Here is a 24,338-nt window from a genome sequence, read left to right on the forward strand (position 1 = left end):
CATATGTCATACCTTATAACTTGTATCTCATTTGGACAAAATAATTATCAAAGGAAAACTACAAATTTGAGTGTTTTTCTTTTTTATGTAACATAATATATGCAACAACGATGACAACATAGTATAATCTCATAAAGTGACTATGAAGAAAGTAAAATATAAGCAGATTTTATCTCTATCTAAGTAAACAAGCTATTTACGTTAGATCTTCCGATCAAGAGAAAAATCAATCCAAAACAATATGTAGTTACAATATAATGTATGGTGTTATGTAGATCATTATAAATTATGGAGTTCGAAATCTAAATGATACAAAATATTAACAAAAATTCTAAAACGGTATATAAAATTTTATATTAACCAAAATGATAAAATCGCTGCACCAACGACTTACCCCACCGGAAAAAGCAAAATCGCTGCCTAAGCAGCGATTTATATAATTTCTATTTTTTTTTTACAAAATCGCTGCCTAGGCAGCGATTCAAATTTATTTATTTTTTTAAAAAAAGGAAATCGCTGCCCCAGCAGCGGTTTCAAAAAAAAATCTTTTTAAAAAAATAGGAAATCGCTACTCCCAGCAGCGATTTCATTAAAAAAAGCAGCGATTTCAAATTTTTTTCTTTTTAAATCGCTGCCCAGCAGCGATTTAATATTTTTTTTAAAAATAATTTTTTTTATGAAATCGCTGCTGGGAGCAGCAATTTCCTTAATTTTTTTTTTATTTTTTTTAATGAAATCGCTGCTGGGAGCAGCGATTTCTTTTTTTTTTTGTAATCGCTGCTGGGTCTTATTTTTTTAATTTATTTTTTTTGAAAAATCGCTGCTGGGGTTCCTATATTTTTTAATTTTTTTTAACTATATATCGCTGCTTAGGCAGCGATTCATATTTTAAAAAGAAAAAATCATATTTTGCAAAATCGCTGCAGAGGCAGCGATTTTGGTTTTTTCGGTGGGATAAGTCGCTGTTGGTGCACCGATTTTATCGTTTTGGTTAATATAAAAGTTTATATACCGTTTTAGAATTTTTGTTAATATTTTGTACCATTTACGCTCCGTACTCATAAATTATACTAATATGAAATATGAGATTTACAAGAAATCATGTTAAAGGAGGATAATTTTTTTATTTTTTTTCTAATATCTTTCCAATATAGTTCTAAATACCTCTAAAATTACGCTTTAATTGAGAAATATTAATAAGTATTATGAATATAATATGGATGAAATACTATAACATCCTTCATGTTATGTAACTATCAAGTCGTTCATCATTATCTAAATGAGAGTTCGAAATTTAAAGGGTACAAAATATTAACAAAAATTTTAAAACGGTATATAAAATTTTAATAAAACTAAAACGGTAAAATCGCAGCAGATGCAGCGACTTACCTCACCTAAAAAAGCAAAAGTTATTAGCGATTTCAAAATTTTGTTTCTTAGAAATCGCTGCCTTGGCAGCGATTTCATTTTTTTAATTATATATTTTTTTTAAAAAAAATAAGGTATATCGCTGCCAGGGAAGCAATTTATTAAAAAAAAACATTTTTATAAAACGCTGCCCAGGCAGTGACTTTATGATTTTTTTTTTATAAAATAAATTGTCTCCTGCAGCATACTAATGGACCACTTTATGAATTTTTTTTTGTCATAAAGTCGCTGCCTGGGCAGCGTTTTATAAAAATAATTTTTTTTTTATAAATCGTTGTCTTGATAGTGATTTATTTTATTAATTTTTTTTATAAATCGCTGCCGTGGCAGCGATATACCTTATTTTTTAAAAAAAAAATGAAATCGCTGCCAAAAATTTTGAAATCGCTGTTAGGCAGCGATTTCATTTTTATTAAAAAAAATAACTTTTGCAAAATCACTGCTGAGGCAGCGATTTTGCTTTTTCAGGTGAGGTAAGTCGCTGCATCTGCAGCGATTTTACCGTTTTGATTTTATTAAAATTTTATATACCGTTTTGAAATTTTTGTTAATATTTTGTACCCTTTAAGTTTTGGACTCATCTAAATGAACCAAGCTCTTTAAATAAGAGAAACTTTATTAATTATTTCGAAAAGACGATTTTAAATTACAACTCGATAATCAAAAGATTAACTTTAATACCTCAACTCACTAGTTTTGTGCAATTGATAGACACTTCAAAGGCTATAAACTATAGTCTTCCAAACACTAAAATTCAAGATCTTCATGTGATAAAAAATATTATGGGCTTAAACCATAGAAACAATAATAAATATTAAAGTAGACTGTCTACGTCATATTTTTGGAGCGAGGTCCTTCTTCCAACACTACTCATACAAGATGCTTTGTGCATTTTAGATTCTCCATATTAAGTACTCCCAATGAATTATGAGAAAAATTTATTGCACTAGACCAAAAATAATGTTTTAAGTTCAATTAATTAATAACACTAACATATGTAGTTTGCTGTTAAATATGTATTTTTAGAAATAATTAATAATCTTGTTGTGCGGAATTTGAGATAATACGAGAAAATATAAACGCGAAAAACAAGACAACAGATTTACGTGGTTTACCAATAAATTGGCTACGTCCACGGGAAGAGAGGGAGCAGTTTTATTATGGAGAGGCAAAAACAGAAATTACAAAATAAGGTTTGCCATAGCGTCTATATATATATATAGTGCTAAGCTACGCCCTAACAGGCTTGGGCCCAACATACAGAATTGACAGAAAATAAAGGGCCCAATACAACAACATTGTATACCGTCGGGCCGGGGGCGTCTCCGCCCCCCCGGACCCCCCGACTCGCTGACCGGGCAGCGAGACCCCCGTCCTTTCTGTTTGAAGCGGGTCCGATTCAAGGCATTCAACAAATCTATATAAATGTTTTTAAAACTTAAAGCGATATTGAATTCAATATCAATTGTCTTACTAAGGAAACTACATAATTAGACATATTTCACTGCCATATATACTATTTCACCCGTTTCATTTTATGTGACAATATTGACTGAACACGAAATTTAAGATATAAATAAACACTTTGAAATGTTTATCTTCAAAAGAGTAAACTTACTTTTTTCTCTCCTCATAAATGTATAAGATAGTACCTTTAAAATTAAGTGGACCAACAAGAGTGAAAAATGAATTGTACCTTTAAATACTTACTATATAAGGAAATGCGACATTCTTTTTAGGACTGACCAAAAAAGAAATAGTGCCACGTAAAATGAGAAGGAGGGAGTATTATTATTATCTATACTTTTAAAATATTACGTATCTTACTATTAATTAATAATTATTTACATCTCTTACACTTACATACATGTATTTTTGCTACCAGATATATAAAAATAGAAAAAGAGGCGAGGAAAATTAGAGAGGGATGCAAACAAGATTTTTATGTATCCCATATATAAGAGAGAGTAGTCAAAAATTTACCTCATGTATCAATACATATACTTGAACGTATCTGAAAACACAAAAATCTTCTATAATACGTAATATGCAAACTAAAGCATATATAAGTGATTATGTCCTAAAATAATGAGATTCATGCAAGTTCATTAATAAATATTTTATTTGTACTTTTGCTAATTACGGTACATACATTTATTAAAACTAAAAATTATTATTTTCATATTATAAACTTTACTAATATGAAAGTATATATAAACTAACCATAATTAAGAAAAATTACAATATTCAAATGTTGTTTGATCCATGATATAATAAGAAACACTTTATCATTAAGTTCAAAATTAAATTTATCTCTCGATATTATAATTTAATCCGCGAACCAAACTATCCTTCACTCATTTAGTGAAACTTTCATTTTTTTTTGTTGTGTAGAAGATGAAAAGACTGCCTCTTTCATTTCCCCAAAAAATCTCTATATCACCTTTTCCTCTTTCTCGTACAAATAGTTCTTGTTTTGCTTGCTTCATTATATATTCTTTCAACTTTAGAAAAACAAAGTTAATTTGATCAACTTTTTATTGACTAATATTGGCTTTTTATTGGTACGTACATACTTTTAAAGTTTGATTGTTTTTTTACTTCATAATGAAGACTTCCATATGTGCTTTTTCATTTATTTATTAGATTTTTTTGGTGACACTATGTATTATTACAAAATTTAATTTCAAGATTCTCTTTGTATGCAGCAATTTGGAGTACAGTGACATTTTATTTTTATTGTGAAGATTTATTTTGAGTGATCAAAGTATGGAAGGAAGTTGTAATTCTAGGAAAAAGAAAGGAGGACTTAAGGATGACTTCATTGATTTGGTTTTCTCATGGTCTATTCAAGATATTTTTGATGATACTCTATATCAAAATCAGGTATTTTTTTCACTTTTTTGTTTACTTATTTTGGTTTAGAATTGATCTTGAAAGAGTTATGTTCTGTTTGATTAATTTTGACTTGATACTGAATTTTAAAAAAAATATAACTTTTGAATGTTACGATGTTTAGCTAAATATTCGTAGAATGTAATAAAATGTTTAGTAATAATATGGTCTTAAATATTTCAGGTAAAAAAGTTGAAATTGTTGGTAATTTTTTATTTTATTTTTACAGCTATTAAAGTGGGGGATTATTTCTCATAGAATGGAATAGATGTTTTTTTTTTTTTAGTTTTTACAATTTCCACTTCATGGCCTGTGGTATTGTAGGCTGATTATGATAACCTACAAGCTTTTTTGCATTTTAGTATCCTATGAAGTAAAGAGATGAGAGCCTTATTTGTCAAAATCATTTTGATGTTTTGCATTGCACTTTTTGAGTTTTTTTTTTGAAAACAACCTCTTGGCCTCGAGATAGGGTAACTCTACGTACATTCTATCCTCCGTAGACTCACTTGTGTAATTACACTGTGTATGTTGTTGTTGTTTGATGTTTTGCGCAATATTTTGTTTGCATTTTGGAAAGAAGGATTTTTCCTTAGGATGTTATATATTCCTCATGAAGTTGCATCAGTCTCTTGTTGCTTTGTACTCTAAAAACATATGTTTCCCTATGATAGTCTTGATTATTTTTCTTCAAGGATGTGTTTGGTCGTATGAAGGAAAATGTTTTTCACAAAAATATAGATTTATTTGGAAATGTTTTGTTTTTGGGAAGTAAGTGATTTTCTTACTTATTTTGTCGTGTAAGCAGAAGATATTATTTCAAAAGTACTTGTGTATAATCTAATTAAACACCATAGAGAATGAGGGTGGTTTCTCATTTTTACGTGTTAGAGTCCCACATTGGCTGATGAATGAACTAGTGGTCTTCTTATATGGGATTTGGAAATCGTCTTTTCATGAGCTAGCTTTTGGGGATGAGTTAGGCTCATGTGTCATCTTTACATGTATCAGAGTCTTTGTATATGGACTTGGTAAATTCTTTCCTCATGAGTTGACTTTTGAGGTTGAGTTAGGTCCAAGGGTCACATTTTCTCCATACCTGACACACACCCTAATGTTTTCCAACTTTTAAAGTTCTCCTTTTTCTTTGAAATATTTGATTGCTTTAAAGCTGTAAGGAGAAAATGAGTTGCTTGTTTACTGCCATGTAAAGCATTTTGGCCTTAAACAATGTATATATTATTGCTGTTAACTAGTTGATGAAATGCATGGCTTCCCACAATGCCAGAACAAGTTACTTGTTTCTTAATTAGTTGAAAGTTTCCTGTTTTGTAGGTGGAGAAGATTCCAATGTCATTTGAATCAGTGGATCATTACTTGGAATCGTTTCACTACTCGTTACTTGAAGAAATACGAGCTGATATTAGTGCTTCTTTGGAAGTCATAGACAAAGCACCTTTTGGTGAATTGATCTCCTTTGATGAGAAACCACTTGGATCACTATTTTTTAAAGTTCAGGTTGACTATTGGAGGAAACTATCTGGTGACGGAAAGGAGCCTTATCGAACATTGCCTGGAGATATTATCATTATATCAGATGCTAAACCTGAAACTGCTTCTGACCTGCTACGGCTCGGATGGAACTGGACATTTGCATTTGTAACGAGAGTCAATGATGGTGAGAATGATGATTCAAATGCATCCACTAGTTTTGCAGTCAAAGTTGCTACAGATATTGCGATTTCTGAGAGAAAGCAGAAATCTTTGTATATAGTGTATTTGGTAAATGTGCTACCGTTCAAGAGAGTATGGAGTGCACTGAGGATGAGAAAGAATTTGAACCTTATTGAGAAAGTTCTGTGCAGTGAGAATGAGGTAAGTAATCTTACTGATTTACGTCCTTTTAGAAGCATCATCTAGAGTCTCCCTGCCTTTTAAAGTACTTAATACATCCTAGATAATCAAAAAACGTGATATCCCTTATTTTTATATATGTTGCTCGGGATCTTTAAAAATGCTTCCGAGTGCATGTTGGATCCTCCAAAGGTCATTTTTGAAGGATCTAACATGGGCATGACACTTTTAGAGAGTCTGAGCAAAATAGGTTCTGATATTTGGCTGCAATAATAAAGTACAATATGTTAGTACCTTTTAGATGCCTCGTAGGTGTGAAGTAATAAATGAGATTATGCTTCAAGTTAATGTGTGATGGTCATCTTATTTCTCAAGTGTGAGTTTAAAAAATACATAACAGAGATGACATTAGCATTCTTTTAGAAATGAAAGACAAAAATGGCAGTGTATGTACGCTTATAAAAGTTACGTGGTTCTACTGATAATATTACTGTAATGCTAAGTAATATTAATCTTCTTCGATTTACAACAGTTGTATGATACCTTTTAATAAGTTTCATCTTTTTATTGATGGTTAGTTTTCAAATTTGTGTTTTTTCTAAGAAATGTAATGTAGATTCACTGGTCTCGTGTCAGAAATGACCGACCTTTCTTGCATTTTTCCTTTTACCAGTATTTGTCTCAGTTAGTTCATTTTGAGAATGAAAAGACATTTGTTTGTGTGCAGAAACAGGATGAGGATAAATGTGACGTTTGTTCTGCATCTATTAATGATGGACTAGCTGGAGAAGTTAATGATCTTCTGTCTAAGTTGAATGGTTCGCAGGCTGAGGCAATCTTGACCTCTATTGATTCATTGAAGTGTCGTCACAAGCCTTCAGTTGAACTCATATGGGGACCACCTGGTACAGGAAAGACCAAGACTATGAGTGTCATGCTCTTCATACTATCAAAAATGAAGTACAGAATTCTCACTTGTGCCCCAACCAATGTAGCAATAACACAAGTGGCTTCGCGGTTAGTTAAACTGATCAGTGAGTCATTTAACAGTCCTTCAGCAGAAGTTGATATTTGTCCTCTGGGTGATATTCTCTTGTTAGGGAATAAGGACCGGCTGAAAGTTGGTCAAGATATTGAGGAGATTTTCCTTGATTATCGTGTTGATAGGTTGGTGGAGTGCCTCGTACCCGTGACTGGTTGGAAACACTGTATAAGTTCCACGAGCGGGTTTCTGGAGGATTGTATTTCTCAGTATAACATATATGTTGACAATGAATTGATCAAACTGAAGGAGCTTTCTGATCAAGAGGAAGCTCGGAAGGAAAAAGAAAAGATCAGCTCATTGATTGATTTCGTCAAATCCCGGTTCAAATCTACAGCTTCGTCTTTGAGAAGATGCTTGCTTACATTCTGTACTCATCTACCATTATATTTTATTCGGGAGGAGAATTTTGAAAAAATGCTACGCCTTATGTCCCTACTTGATTGTTTGGAGGGAATGTTATTTCAAGACTATCTTGGCTCTAAAGATGTTGAGGAACTCTTTTCTTGTCAACAACCAATTGAAGTCTCTTCCGACGCACTTTTGGATGAGTGGTCCTTACCTTGTTTAAGAAGCCAGTGCCTTGTTCTTCTAAAAGATGTTTGTCAATCTCTTGGAGAACTGAGTCTTCCTCGTGCAATGAGCAAGGAGTCGATTAGGGAGTTCTGTATACAAAAGGCTTCCTTGGTTTTCTGCACGGCTTCAAGTTCGTATAAGCTTCATCCAGTTGATATAAAACCATTTGACTTGTTAATTGTTGATGAAGCAGCTCAGTTGAAGGAGTGCGAATCTGTCATACCCTTTCAACTACCAGGTCTGAGGCATACCGTGTTGATGGGCGATGAGTGTCAACTGCCCGCAGCAGTCAGGAGTCAAGTAAGTTTGCTGCCTTTCTTGTGTGCAATTTAAAGGAATTGCAAGTTCAACTGATATTTGTTACTCTACAGGTTTCTGAAGAAGCTGGGTTTGGAAGGAGCCTTTTTGAAAGACTCAGTTCTCTGGGTCATTCAAGACACTTGCTTAACATACAGTACCGAATGCATCCAACAATTAGCCAATTTCCAAATTCACGTTTCTATAATAAGCAAATTTGTGATGCCCCTGATGTAAAACATAAAGCATATGAGAAAAGGTATCTTCCAGGAAGATGTTTTGGCCCATATTCCTTTATAAATGTTCCGTTGGGTAAAGAAGAAATGGATGACGTTGGACATAGCCGAAGGAATATGATTGAGGTGGCTTTGGTGATGAGGATAGTGCACAACTTATACAAAGGTACAATTTTATTGTTAGAATTTTTGCTAAATTGCTCTTTTGTCTTTTCCCTTGAAATCAACATTACTATTTTTCTTGTTCAAAAGATAATGTAAGATGGTACCGGTAGGTTTATGGGGTATTGAAGGGAATGATTTAATCCCAAAAGTAGAAAAAAAATAAGCAAGTGTATAGTGCATGAGGTATCCTTAAACTGTATTTCTTCACCGGCCACCTGAGTCATACATAGGCTGATGAATGAATTGTCGGTTTTGCATGAGTGGGAGGTTCTTTGTAGCTTAAATGCTTTTCCAGTTTTTTTATTATAGTTTGTGTTATCTTCTTCTATACAGGTTGGGGTGGCTCTAGGACGAAACTCAGCGTTGGTGTTATATCACCTTATGCTGCACAAGTTTTAGCTATAAAAGGTAAACTTGAGCAGAGGTATGATAACCTTGAGGGTTTTGAAGTTAAGGTGAAGTCAGTAGATGGATTTCAGGGAGGGGAGGAAGATATTATTATAATATCTACAGTGAGATCTAATTTAGGTGGATCAATCGGTTTCTTGTCTAGTCTTCAAAGGGCTAATGTTGCTTTGACCAGGGCTCGGTATGGATCAATCTTTGTCGCTGTTTCATCACATCTGGATCTTTATTCTTCTATGCTGACATTTCAGGGTTTTATTCTTGGTAGGCACTGTCTATGGATTCTTGGCAATGAGCAAACATTACTTAATAGCAACTCTGTCTGGGAAGCATTAGTGCTCGATGCCAAGGAACGTCAATGCTTCTTTCATGCTGCTGAAGACAATGACTTGAGGACAACAATTTTAGATTTTAAGAAAGAATATGATCAGCTGGATGATTTACTTAATGCCGAGAGTGTTCTGTTCAAATGTCAAAGATGGAAGGTACATCTTGTGCTTTAGTTCTCGTGCTTTGTAAATTTTACGATTGTGTCACTCACGTAGATATAATCCAAAGATTGCATATGGCTATTTTATGTTAAACTTTTGATACATCAATGAGTCATGCATGCTGTTTTTCTTATGGTTTACTTCCTTATTTGGAACAGTTGTGTTTCACTTCTAAAGTGTCGTCTTGCATTAGCATTACCTGCTGCACCTATAATTCTATTTGGCATAATACATAAATATGCCCTTTAACTTGGTTTCAAATCACATATATGCCTTCAACTTTGGGTGTGCATAAGTAGACACTTAAACACAAATAGACACACATGTCCTACATGTCATCCTACATATTATTTTTTGTCCTACGTGGTGTCCTACATGTATTTTGCCATGTAGAACTCATGTGTTTATTTATTTAAAAGGTTGGATAGTTAAAGTGTCTGTTTGTGCATTATAAAAGTTGGAGTTCAAAGTTAAAATTTGAAGTAAAGTTAAGGGTCCAATATATGTATTATGCCATTCTGTTTTTGTGTTCTACTTGCATCAGTTATTGTCAATGCAAGCATCTGGCTTTGTCCATTTTATATGTTTGTTCTTTCTTAGTATTGGCTTCACTCATTGTTGGTGAATCGTCTTCCACATTGTTGCTCAGGTACTCTTCAGTGACAATTTTAGAAAATCATTTGTAAAGCTAACGTCCTCCTGCTTGAGGAAGTCTGTGATAACTCTTCTGGTTAAGCTGGCCAGTGGATGGCGTCCCAAGAGAAAGAGTGTGGATACAATTTCTGAGAGCTCATCTCAAATTGTAAAACAATTTAAGGTTGAAGGACGGTATGTCGTTTGCTCTGTTGATATTCAGAAGGAATCCACCTATACTCAAGTGCTGAGGGTTTGGGATATATTGCCCTTAGAGGAGGTTGGAAAGTTGTTGAAACGTCTTGATAACATATTTTCAATGTACACTGATGAATTCATTAAGCTTTGCAAGGAGAAGTATCTTGAGGGGTAAACTAATTCTTTTGTGCTCTGTAGATTCAAGTATTACGATGAACGACAATTGCTTCTTGTAATTTTATTTTAACCTTCTCATGTTTGTACAGGAACTTGGAAGTTCCAAAGATTTGGAAGCTTTGTCGTGAGATAAGTCAGTATAAAAGCATTTCTAGTGAGAGTCAATTGAATCGTGAATCAACTGGTGTGGAAGATGGTAGAAGTTGCGTTGAACATTCAAGAGTCAGCGAAAGCTTGTTATTGATGAAGTTTTACTCATTATCATCTGGCGTTGTCAATCATTTGCTCTCTGATCAGCATGGTGAAGCATTAGATCTCCCTTTTGAAGTTACTAATGAAGAGAGGGAGATAATCCAATTTAGTAGAAGTAGTTTCATCCTCGGTCGCTCAGGCACGGGTAAAACCACAGTTTTGACCATGAAGTTATTGCAAAAGGAGCAACAGCATCACAATTCTGTTGAAGGATTAAATAAAGCAGGGAAAGAAGTACATCGATTCAAAGGGCAAGCAGATGAGGATAATCAATGTGTAGAGGAGGCTAGCAGGGAAACCCTTCGCCAACTTTTCGTGACTGTTAGTCCGAAACTTTGTTATGCTGTCAAACAGCAGATTTCTCAGTTGAAAAGGTAAGTACCAATCTTCTTGTGAGTTTACTGGAGCTGCTTGCTGTAATGTCGGCTAGTTACATGTCAGGTGTTAGTTCATTTATCCTATCTGAATTATACATACTCGTAATATTCCAAGGCATAAGCATGATGCAGTGCTACCTTTTACTTTTTGAACATCTTCTACTTCTTGACCTTCCTAAATCTTTTATTGTAATAAAGAAATTTACAACCTAGAAAAGTCCGTGTTCTCAACCTTTACCACCACTTAATCTTTGCATTTCCGAATTACTCTCATCCGTATATAAACAAGTTGTTAGCGGAAACGTGAAACTAAAGAACAAGGAAAAACAACAATATTTAACGTGGTTCGGATCAAAATGAACCTATGTCCACCAAAGAACAACTGCACCAATATTTATTCCACTCTACAAAGAATACAAGTGAAATACTATAAGAGAGAGAACACAAATGCCATAGAAGGTGAGAAGGCAAGTGAGAGGATGATTTAAAAAAAATTAAGAGCTATCTATTTATAGGAATAAGTTCATCCTATGAATGACATCACTATGTGTCAAAATTGTCAAGGTTAAGAATATGAAACCATTTTATGGTTTGCCTAAATTTTACCTACCAAGATACAATCTTTGACTTTTATTTTGTACTAATTATCTTCCTACCAAATATTCATGTTAATTCATCTTCCATTTAGTTTGATTCCACAAGAACCAAAATCAACTCTTTCAATCTCCACCTTGGTTTGTGTTCCAAGCATGCGTATAAACAACTCCGGCCAAAACTTCTAAGCTTACTAGGCAATTTCATTGTAAGAAACAAGAAGAGTCAAACCTTTGTTGAACATACCAGCTACACCTAGCAGTTGTTCTCTTAGAGTTGCATCAATTGATGCATACTCTTGCCAAGTCCTTGCAGTGTGCAAACTTGGCAAGCGGGACTATTTTGGTCAACATGTCTGTAGCGGTATCGTCTGTCATAACCTTCTCAACCTTGATAGCTCCCTTCGCTACGACATCTCGAATAAAATGAAATTTGACATCAATGTGTTTGGTGCGCTCATGAAATCTTTGATTTTTAATCAAATGAATAGCACTTTGACTATCACATTTTAGAATTGATTCAAGCTGAACTGAAATCAATTCTGCCACCAAACCTTTCGACCAGATAGCTTCTTTCACTGCCTCCGTTGCTGCCATATATTCTGCCTCTGTAGTAGACAAACGACAATCGACTATAAAGTCGATTTTCAACTAACGGCACTGCCAACGAGAGTAAAGATGTATCTAGTTGTGGACCTCCTTCGATCAAGATCCCCTGCATAGTCAGAATCTACATAACCGAGAATTGAAATACCTTCACTTTTCCGGAAGGTTAGTCCAACATCAGGAGCTCCTTTGAGATATCTCAATATCCACTTGACTGCTTCCCAGTGCCTTTTTCCTGGATTTGCCATGTACTTGCTTTTACAGATTGGGCAATATCTGGACGTGTGCATACCATAGCATACATAATGCTACCAACTGCACTCGTATAAGGAACCTTTGACATATGCTCCACCTCATCCATAGATTGAGGCATTTGTAACTCTGAAAGCTTGAAATGAGAAGCTAACAGTGTACTTACAGGCTTGCTCATATGCATATTGAATCTTTCAAGAACTTTTCTGATGTACCTCTTCTGAGAAAGATGTACAACACCATTTTCTCTTGAAATTTCCATTCCAAGGATTTTCTTTGCAACTCCTAGATCCTTCATGTCAAATTCCTTGCTCAACAGTTTTTTTCAAAATATTTATCTCTGTGATGTTGTTAGCAGCAATAAGCATATCATCAACATACAACAATAGATAAATCATAGAGTTACCAGACATCTTCTTGTGATACACACAACTATCAAATGCACTCCTCGAAAATCCATGTGTAGTCATGAATGCATCTAACCTTTTGTACCACTGTCTAGGGGATTGCTTCAAACCATACAAAGACTTCTTCAGTTGGCATACATGGTCTTCTTTCCTTTAGCTAGGAAACCTTCAGGCTGATCCATATAGATTGTCTCTTCTAGATCACCACGTAAGAAAGCAGTTTTGACATCAAGTTGTTGAAGCTTTAAATCAAATTGTGCAACCAATGCTAGTAGCACGCGAATTGAGCTATGTTTTACGACTGGAGAAAAGATCTCATTGTAATCAATTCCCTCCTTCTGACTGAAACCCTTTGCAACCAATTTCGCCTTGAACCTAGCATCTTCCACTTCTGAAATACCTTCTTTCTTTTGGTAGACCCATTTGCATCCAACTGTCCTCATCCCCTTTGGCCTTTTAACTAAGACCCACGTATCATTTTTGTGAAGGGACTCCATCTCTTCCATCAGGGCTAACTGCCATTGTGCAGCATCTTTGCAAGAAGTTGCTTCAACATACGAAGAGGGCTCGAGATCCTTAATCTCTTCTTCTGCAGCTATGAACGCATGTGCAATCAGATTTTCTTGCTCTATAAGACGTTCTAGTTTCCATATCTGCCTTTTGTCCCTTCCCTTTGCAATTGTGTACGGTTCATTGGAAGCAAGTTCTTTAAGATCTGCATCTTTTGACTCATTAATTTGAGTCTCTTGATCTCGTTCCTTGGTAAGCTCCACCTGCTCGTTGTTCTCGTTTCTAGATAACTCCACAGAGGATCAAGTAAAGAGGATTCATCAAATGTAACATCTCTACTAACTACAAATTTGAGTAAAGACAAACACCATAGTTTGTACCCTTTTACTTCATCTATATACCCTACGAATATGACCTTTTTAGCTCTTGGTTCAAGCTTACCTTCATTAACATGATAATAAGCTGGATACCCAAATAATCGCAAGTATGAATAGTTAGAGGGTTCACCTGACCAGACCTCATTCGGAGTCTTAAAGTCAATCGCTGATGCTGGAGACAGATTGACAATATGAGAAGCAGTATGAACTGCTTCAACCTAAAATACTTTGGACATCTTAGCTTGTAAGAGCATACAACGAGCCTTCTCAAGAAGAGTTCTGTTCATTCTCTCGGCAACTCCATTCTGCTGTGGTGTGTGCCTGACTGTCTTATGCCCTGCGATCCCATGAACCTTGAAGAAATCATTGAACTCTTCACTGCAAAACTCCAAGCCATTGTCCGTGCGAAGAATACTTGATTTTCCTCTCCATTTGTTCTTCAATCAAAATCTTCCACTCTTTAAATGCTTCAAAACATCACCTTTTGTCTTCAGGAAACGCACCCAAACCTTTCGTGAAAAATCATCAATGAATGTGAGAAGATATCTCTTTCCTCCCTTCGATGGAAGCTTAGAGGGACCCCATAAATCTGAATGGATGTAGTCTAGCACCCCTCCCGTCTTGTGCTTGCCAGTGCTGAAGCTGACCTTTTTCTGCTTCCTTAAGATGCAGTGTTCCCAAAATTCAAGTGTGCTGATCTTCTCACCATTCAAAAGGTTGCGGTTGATCAACATCTCCAATCCCCGTGCGCTAATATGGCCTAGTCTCATGTGCCATAATTTTGTCTTGTCATCATTAGATAACTGCACTGTAGATGCATTCACAGAGCCAATAATGGTGCTTCCCACAAGTGTGTAGAGGCCATCCTCTAGCTTGGCCTTCGACATGACTAAAGACCCTTTAGTCACTTTCATAGTTCCTCCTTCACTCATGTACTTGTAGCCTTGTTTATCTAATGTTGTGCGGAATTTGAGATAATACGAGAAAATATAAACGCGAAAAACAAGACAACAGATTTACGTGGTTCACCAATAAATTGGCTACGTCCACGGGAAGAGAGGGAGCAGTTTTATTATGGAGAGGCAAAAACAGAATTACAGAATAGGGTTTCCCATAGCGTCTATATATAGTGCTAAGCTACGCCCTAACAGGCTTGGGCCCAACATACAGAATCAACAGAAAATTAAGGCATTCAACATCTAAAGTATCCAGGGAGATCAAATTCTTCTTTAGATCAGGAACATGACAGACTTCTGTAATAGTCCTCACGATTCCATCATGGCAGCGAACATGAACTAAACCAATGCCAACTATTTTACAAGTTGCATTATTGCCCATTAATACAGTTCCTCTGCTTGTTTTATAGTTGCTGAACCAATCTTTTCGGAATGTCATATGCAGAGTACAACCAGAGTCTAAGACCCATTTGTTGTCATAGACTCCACTATTGCATGATGTTGTTAGTACATAATCATCATCATTGTCATGTACTTGCTCAACAATGGATGCGCTCGCCTTTTCTTTGTACTTCGACATAGGGCAATCTTGTTCAAAGTGCCCCTTTTTGTGACAGCCCCAACATTCCACATTCTTTTTGTTCACACGAGACTTTGATCTGTACTTCGATTTGCTCCTTCCCTTTTGGCTAGTACGACCTCTTACAAAGAGTCAACTAGCTTTGTCACTTTTGTCTCCTTCAAAATGCATCCGCACATCACAAGAGTTTAGTGCTTGCCGCACTTGCTCAAGTTTAATAGGTTGTTTGCTATGTATCATTGAATTCTCAATATCACGATATTTTGAAGTCAATGAAAATAGCAAAGAAAATGCAAGCGTCTCCTCGTCGTTTTTAATTCCAGCAGTTTGTAAGTCCATCACAAGTTTATTGAACGCATCTAGATGGTCTTGCAACAAAGTACCTGAATCCATCTTAAATGTATGAATACGCCGTTGTAACAACATCCTTGTTGTCACTGACTGGTCCTGGTAAAACCCTTCTAGCTTTTCCCATAACTCTTTTGTCGTCTCTTCGGTACTTATACTCACTTCATTAAGTACGTTAGGTGCAAGGGACAATTGGATTGCACTCAATGCGTCTCCTTCAATATTTTCCTTGTCAGAATCTGATATCTTATCGGGGTACTTTCCGTCAATAGCATGGATTGAACCTTCCCTCCGCAGTAACGCTATCATCTGGATTTTCCAGATACTGAAGTTGTTGCGCCCACTAAATCTATCAATTTCAAACTTCATGGAACTCATTTTTTTACTTGTTCTTCCTTTTCTACTACAATGTATTTGGAACTACAGAAAACAAAGTAATCCTTTTCTGATGTGGAAGTTCAAACTGTGCTGCAACCACAGAGCATACTCAGACGGAACCTTGGCTCTGATACCAATTGTTAGCGGAAACGTGAAACTAAAGAACAAGGAAGAACAACAATATTTAACGTGGTTCGGATCAAAATGATCCTATGTCCACCAAAGAACAACTATACTAATATTTATTTCACTCTACAAAGAATACAAGTGAAATACTACAAGAGAGAGAACACAAATGCCTTAGAAGGTGAGAAGGCAAGTGAGAGGATGGTTTGACAATAAATTAAGAGCTACCTATTTATAGGAATAAATTCATCCTATTGATGTCATTCATGACATCACTATGTGTCAAAATTGTCAAGGTTAAGAATATGAAATCATTTTATGATTTGCCTAAATTTTACCTACCAAGATACTATCTTTGACTTTTATTTTGTACTAATTATGTTCCTACCAAATATTCATGTTAATTCATCTTCCATTTAGTTTGATTCCACAAGAACCAAAACCAACTCTTTCACAAGTAAAAAAGGAACGTGGGGAGGTAGTTAAGGTATTCACATGATAACAACTCTTTCCATAATATTAAAAATATGGTGAGCTAGCTTAAATGATTTGTAGCTGATGGAGTCTTAGGTTTCCATAAAATTTGTTCAGACGTGTTTTTCATAAAATATAGTTTGTGTTGTGGCTACAAACTTCAACTAAGTTCTTATTTTTATCTAATGTAGAGGTGTGCATTCTTAATTTTGCAGCTTTGCTTGTGGTGGAAGTTTCTCAGCAGAAAACAGCTTGCATGAAATTGATGATTTGGATGGAACGACACAGTTTAGAGATCTACCGAACTCTTTTATTGACATTCCTTACATGAAATACCCTCTTGTGATCACATTTCACAAGTTCTTATTGATGCTTGACGGAACAATCGCTTCTTCCTACTTTGATAGGTTCCATTTGAAGTGGGACCTGTTTGAAGACAGAAGTTTGAGGTCAGCTGCTTTAAGGTCCTTCATAAGAGAGAAGGAGGTCAACTATGAATGCTTCTGTAGCTCATATTGGCCTCACTTCAGTACTGTGTTGACGAAAAATCTTGATCATTCAAGGGTGTTTACCGAAATTCTTTCTTATATAAAAGGAGGATTAAAATCAGGAGATTTTCATGATGGTAAACTCAGCAAAGAGGCTTATATTTCAATGTCCGAAAATCGAGTCTCTTCTATAAGTGCTGAAAAACGACAGAGAATATATGGTATTTTTCAGGATTATGAAAAGATGAAGATGGAGCGTGGTGAATATGACATAGCTGATTTGGTTAATGATCTTCATAGTCGGCTAAAATATCAGCATCTCGATGGTGACAAAGTCGATTTTGTGTATATTGATGAAGTTCAAGATCTCACAATGAGACAGATAGCGTTGTTCAAATATATTTGTAGAAATGTCGAAGAAGGCTTTGTTTTCTCTGGTGATACAGCACAAACAATTGCTAGGGGGATAGATTTCAGGTTTGAAGACATTAGGAATCTATTCTATACCGAGTTTGTCATGGATTTAAACGGTGATGAAGTTGCCCTTCGAAAAGACAAGGGACATCTATCACCTGTTTTTCAGTTGCTTCAGAACTTTCGGACACATGCCGGTGTACTCAAACTAGCACAGAGTGTAGTTGATTTGCTTTGTCATTATTTCCCTCACTCTGTTGATTTCTTGAAACCCGAAACAAGTCTTATTTATGGTGAGGCTCCAGTATTATTGAAGCCCGGAGCCGACGAAAATGCAATTCTAACTATTTTCGGGAATACTGGAAGTACTGGAGAAAAAATGATAGGTTTTGGTGCAGAGCAGGTAATCTTAGTGCGGGATGAATATGCGAAGAAGGAAATCTCCGGTTATATTGGAAGGCAAGCACTTATTTTGACTATTGTTGAATGCAAGGGTTTAGAATTTCAGGCAAGTCTAAATTTTCTTAATTATAATTTTTCGGATTTCAATTGTTATTATCAATTAAATGTGTTTTCTGCTTTACCCGTATCATCCTATTTCCTTCGTTGATCTTTTGCAGGATGTACTGCTGTACAATTTTTTTGGGTCATCGCCACTTAGAAATCAGTGGAGAGTGGTATATGAGTTTATGAAAGGAAAAGTTGTAGTAGATATATCGTTCCCAAATTTCTACGAAGAACGACATAGTTTATTGTGTTCTGAACTAAAACAGCTTTATGTTGCCATCACTCGAACAAGACAAAGGTTATGGATTTGTGAGAGTGTCGAAGAATTTTCCAAGCCTATGTTTGACTACTGGAGAGGATTGTGTCTAGTGGAATTAAGGGAGATAGATGATTCACTTGCACAAGCAATGCAAACTTCTAGCACTCCGGAGGAGTGGAAGTCGAGGGGAGTGAAGGTCGGTCTAGTTGATTTGCCTCGTCTTGTTTCTATTAACATATTCATTTGATCAAATCTCACTCTTGTGTTGCTTTACATCTGAGTGTTAATTGGTCGTGATAAAGTGCTTTGATCTTATCATGCAGCTCTTTTGGGAAAAGAATTATGAGATGGCAATCATGTGCTTTGAGAAAGCAGGAGAAAGGAATTGGGAGAAAAGGGCAAAGGCAGCTGGATTCAGGGCATCTGCTGAGCGAATTCGTGATTCGAATTCCAAAGAGTCATGCACTTACCTACGTCAAGCTGCTGAAATTTTTGACTCGATTGGAAGGTTCGAGGCAGCTGCAGAATGTTTTTATGATTTGAGGGAGTATGAACGGGCAGGTAACATTTGGTGTTTACTTTCTCAAGAGTTCCTTCCTTGCTATGCATTATGGTAAACTTACATCATGACTAAATAGTCTTGTTTTTTGATCGTTTGCTTAACTTGCAAAACTTATCCGCAGGACAAATTTATTTGGAGAAGTGTGGAAAACCGGAGCTGATTAAAGCCGCCGAGTGTTTTACACTGGCTGGATGCTATGAGCAGGCTGCCAGAGTTTATGCAAAAGGCAGTCATTTCTCGGAGTGCTTATCAGTTTGTACCAAAGGGAAGTGTTTTGACTTGGGCTTGCAATATGTTGAGTACTGGAAACACGATGCTTCTCAGTGTAGTACAGTGGGGGAAAGAGAAACTGAAATTGACAAAATGGAGGAGGAGTTCCTGAGCAGTTGCGCATTACATTATTTTGAGCTAAATGACCGAGTTTCCATGATGAGATTTGTGAAAGCATTCCCTAAAATTGACATGAAACGTAATTTATTGAAGTCTCTGGGGTGTCTTGATGAGCTGCTGTTGTTAGAAGAAGAGTTAGGGAACTTCACTGAAGCTGCAGAAATTGCCCGACTGGAAGGGAATACTCTTCGTGAAGCGGATATAACAGCGAAGAATGGAGATTTTGACAAGGCATCGTCACTTGTTCTTCTTTATGTTCTCTCCAAGTCTCTGTGGATCTCAGGAGGTAAAGGTTGGCCTTTGAAGTCATTTTCAGAAAAGAAGGAACTTTTGGAAAAGGCCATGTCGTTAGCAATGCATGGATCCAAATCTGAAACCACGTGCACCGTGGTAAAAGTTTTATCAAACGAGTCAAGTGATTGGTCTAGCTTGAAGCACGTTTATGTCGCGTCTCAGAAATGTAACAGTCCAATCGGTGAAATTTTGAGTTGTAGAAAAATACTGGATGTTCATTGTGAAACTAACGTTGCAAAGTATATTTGGGATGATCATTTATCAGCCGACGTGATGAGTTCAGAAGAATTGCTTTTATGCAGCCAAGTCAGTGTGAGGACACTGCTTCACTTTTGGAATTTGTGGAAGAAGATTATCTGTGATCTAATAGATTCTCTCCAGGGCCTTGAGATTGAAAACTTCGGAAAGTATAACAGCTTATGTAATTTCTGCGTAAATTACTTTGGTGCTAGGCAGCGATTGAATGATCTTAATGTTACATATGCACTGTTGCATCCTACTGCTGAATGGGTGAAAAAAATTCACCAAAGCTTCATCCGACGGAGCAAAAAGATTGTATTAGTTGATGCTCGGGATTTTATTTATGCTGCTCGACAACACTGGCATGCTGAATTACTTATTGTTGGCTTGAAGGTTCTGGATACTCTTGAGTCAATCTATAAGTCGGCTGCAACTTCAGAGTCTCATTTCCGACAAAGCATGTGCCTTCTAAACATGTATGATATTGCAAAATTTGCAAGTGAGGCGAAGGAGCTTGATTCTAAGAGTTTTCAGTGGAGACTGAGGAATTTCTTGACACTGTCTACGGAATACTTTGATAAAGCCTTCCCTCTTGATCCTCGACAATCATTGATGGAGAGTATGATTTCTCTAAGGAGAACTGAGCTTTCCCGTGACTTGTTGCAAGAATTCATCCATCAAGATATTATTAACACCAGAGATGTTCTGAGCTATGGACAGATTGGAAGAGTGATGAACATATGGCTTGGCTCCGGAAAACTATCTGAAGATTTGTACAAGAAAATTGTTGGAAGAGATCTACCAGAATCGTGGAGATCATTCATGGAAACTCTCAGATGCATTAGAGTGACAAAAATGGAAGAATCTCAATCAGGCAATGCTTGTGGAGGCAAACTTTCCGAGTCTCATTCAGCTATAGATACTGTTCCAAGTGAAGTAACAGAGGTTAAATTAGTTGAGAAATTTTATGAAGCATTACAAGATACCTATAGTGTGAACTGGATCAGATTAAGTGACTATATCTCCCCTGGTTGTTTCTTGTATCTTGTAGAGCGCTTTTTTATTTTGGTGTCACAGTCTAAAGGGTTCTTTTTCACCACGAAATCATCATTGGTGGAATGGCTGATTTCCGAGCAGTCTGAGGTCCTACACACTTCCAAGGTTGCTATAAACCAACAGTCTTTGGAAAAGTTCTATCATTCTGTTCTTATGATGGTACAACAATTCCTTTCCGATAAAGGCAGTACAGCTCTTTGGATTACACGATCGAGGATAAATTTTGATGCATACTACAGGATATTGGTTATGAGATTGGTTGTTGTTCTATGCTTGCTGTGTGTGAACAGTGGGAAATACTATGATGTTCTTTCCTTTATGCTCAGAAACAACGATGTTAGGAACCAGCTTCCGAAGTATTTCTATAGCATTCTTTTTCCATGTTTGAAGCGGAAGTACTTCCAGATCAGTGAAATCGGGGAAGCATTTAAAATTGCAGGAGATCCTCTTTTGTGTGTTAACCTGTGTGAGAATACCATCAGAGAACTTCCTAATGTCATTCATGTGCAGTTGGGAACAAACTGCAATACAGAAGACATTTTTGACTTGCTGTTTCCGGCTAGAAATGAGTCACAAGCTCCTAATTCCACAGTTTCGGAAGTCATGACTAATCCGGATGCTACTTCTTCCTCGGATTGTTCTGACCAACCAAAGATTTTAACTGTCTCATGTTCTGAAGTCTCTCCTCCGTCCGAGCAGAATCTGCAACAAGTTAATTGGGACTTGTTTAAAGAAGTATCTGATTTTTTGAAGCTTATTGGCAGTGAAAACGATGGAACCACCTCGACTGTCGCTCAGAAGATAAAGGTAATCCTATCTCTTCTAATTATAACTTGTAAAGGTGTCTGCTAGGTGTGGAATGAATTATTACAGTACTATTAGGAATAATACATAAATAGACACTCAACCTGGCCTTAAATGGCAAGTGAAGAACTCCAACTTCGAGAGTGTACATCTAAACACCTCAACTCAAACTTGATTCCACTATGTCAGTTAAACAATCAACTTACAAAATGATAATCTACATGTGCATCTCCAAAATTTATGTGTCACGTCAGTGTCAGGTGTCCATGAGACGTCGTGGGAAAGAGTTGGAATGTTAACTTGTTAGTTTGGACTTGTGACTGAGTTAAGGTCTCTAAACGTGGCAGAGGTCAAGTTTGAGTGTCTGTTTATAAAATATTATTATTAAGGCACTAAACTTATTGTTCTTTTAGGAGGAAATAAATATGCACATAAAGTTTTTGACTGCTGCCATTACTCTGCCTGAGCTGAAGAAGCCTGACGCTGGCGAGGACATGGCTGAGGAAGTGCAAAGTATGCTTCAGGAGCTGCAACAGCTCCATTCATTTTTGGATACGAGGTATGATGCTTTCGTACCATACTTTTTATTAGTTAATGATATTCTCAAAATGCCCCAACACTTGCGGGCCTGATTCTTTTTTTATGGGTCAAGCACGTGGAAATTCTTTTTAGTTTGCTTGGCACGGTGATTCGATCTCAAGATCTCTGCATACTCTGATACCATGTTGTAGTGTGTGACCATCTCATCTAAAATCTTAAGCTAATAGAGAGAGCACACTTTTTATTAGTTAATGATATTTTCAGCAGTACACTCCCAAAATTGTTTAGGACGTTCAAAATATTATCTATTCTTGATGTAACTAATCCTTTCTTGAGCCTCTCTATTATAGTAACGTCCCATTGGAAACATCTCTACCGCCACAAGGTAGGGGCAAGACTGCATACGTACCACCGTCCATAGACCCCACTTGTGTGATTACATTGATATGTCATTGTTGTTATCCTATTAACAAATGTTTTGTTTCAACTACTTCTTGCATAGCACATACTTCTTGGTAGTTCAGCTCGTCGTCATGCTTTCTCTTTTTTTTTTGGAATAAAAACTCTTGATGAATGTTGCTATACAGTAATTTGGAAGTAGCAAAAGGTGAACAACTATTGAAGAGCTTGTTGTCAAGAAAGTCCAAGATTGAAGCTTTATTGAGTCAATGTATTGTATCAACAACATTGAAGGATTCATGTGAGGAACAAGGTAATGCAGTGTGTGTTGAAGATGAAAAGATTGAGTCACCGTCTATCGCGGCCTATTCTGAAAGCAGTAACAAGGCTAAGCAGACAAAGGGGAAGGCCAAGGCCAAGTCCAAAAAATCTAGAAAGGGAAAAGGAAAAAAGTAGTATAGAGTATGCATTATTCTGGTTGCTTTGAATGCAAGGAATTAAGGTGAAGTGAACTGTCTTGTATGTTCTTAGACATGTTTTTTGTGTTATAAATATGATATGGGCTGATTTACTCAAATGTCTTTTTTTAGGTTGCTAATGTTTTTACTTGTATATTGTTCAATCTCACCGATAAAACATTAGCTTCTCATCTATATATGGTCTAATATTTTCTCATAAGATAGTCAGTTTACTCGAAAAATTTATAATTTGCGAGACATTGTTTTATTGTAATATCAAGATTCATTTAGTTGTAGTATATATTGTACTTGGTGTGTTGTACTTACTTTTTGTAGGTTAAAGTAGTTGTGATTTTTTTTAAAAAGAAAAAAATACATAAATTTCATAGTTATAATATGAAATTACAATGTCTCTAATAAATTTTTAATACATTAATCATAATAGGTGAAGTTCGAATACATTAAATGCTTTTTCAGAGATGTTATAAACTAGGTCGTGTAGCTCCGATACATTAAATATTGACTCGAATACATTAAAGAAATAAGAGATTTTGGCTCGTATTTCTATAATTTTGCCTTTTTTGCTTTGTTGTTGCTTGTTTTGAATATATATATATATATATATATATATATATATATATATATATATATATATATATATATATACTAGTTCTTGAATACGTGCGTTGCACGTATATTTCACGTTAAGTAATTTTTTTAAGAAAATAATATGAGTTGTATAGATTTGAAAGGGCATATTACTTTTTGTCTAATTTAAACTTTTGAGTCATTTCTTTTTTGAATTCAACATACATAATTAGTAAAATATATGTATATTAAATGTAACATGACAAACTATTAAAATCAATGTTTTTTATGCATTGCACCACCATATTAAATTAATAACTTCAAATTTTTTATTAAACCTCTAAAGTATATAATCTCATATATAACATTTTTTTCTATAGTAATACATGCACTTACATATATTAAAGTGTAAGATAAATTAAAGAATAACAAAATAAAGACACAACAATTTTAACTAATTAATCAACATCACCTGATAGGTAAACTACCACGAAATGGTTATTTGACATTGTTGCCTCAAATATGCAATCGGCTATAAGAATTTCAAGTTTTCAATCGTATGATATAATTTGAATAGTAATACACTTATCTAAATTACTGTGCAAATCAATTGGAACTGCATCCTATGCTTTTTAAAAAAAAATGTTATGTGTATTTATATAAAACTTAATAGAGTACATGAAAAGTTTTCTAACGGATGAAAATT

General features: G+C 35.6%; 1 protein-coding gene across 1 annotated transcript; it reads left to right on the plus strand.

The window, feature by feature from the left end:
* The first annotated feature begins 3,870 nt into the window (after positions 1-3,870).
* On the plus strand, positions 3,871-23,264 carry LOC101256850 (uncharacterized). The gene is made up of 15 exons (XM_010315587.4): positions 3,871-3,992; positions 4,137-4,314; positions 5,659-6,198; positions 6,905-8,095; positions 8,167-8,494; positions 8,827-9,082; positions 9,167-9,383; positions 10,039-10,391; positions 10,487-11,023; positions 16,849-18,043; positions 18,156-18,497; positions 18,625-18,862; positions 18,985-21,650; positions 22,061-22,206; positions 22,775-23,264. Exons 2-15 carry the CDS (start codon positions 4,198-4,200, stop codon positions 23,040-23,042), a joined length of 8,394 nt encoding a protein of 2,797 aa, XP_010313889.1. The 5' UTR covers positions 3,871-3,992; positions 4,137-4,197; the 3' UTR covers positions 23,043-23,264.
* The last annotated feature ends 1,074 nt before the right edge of the window (positions 23,265-24,338 follow it).

Source organism: Solanum lycopersicum, chromosome 12, assembly GCF_036512215.1.
Source record: "Solanum lycopersicum chromosome 12, SLM_r2.1".
In the NCBI taxonomy this organism is placed as follows: domain Eukaryota; kingdom Viridiplantae; phylum Streptophyta; class Magnoliopsida; order Solanales; family Solanaceae; genus Solanum; species Solanum lycopersicum.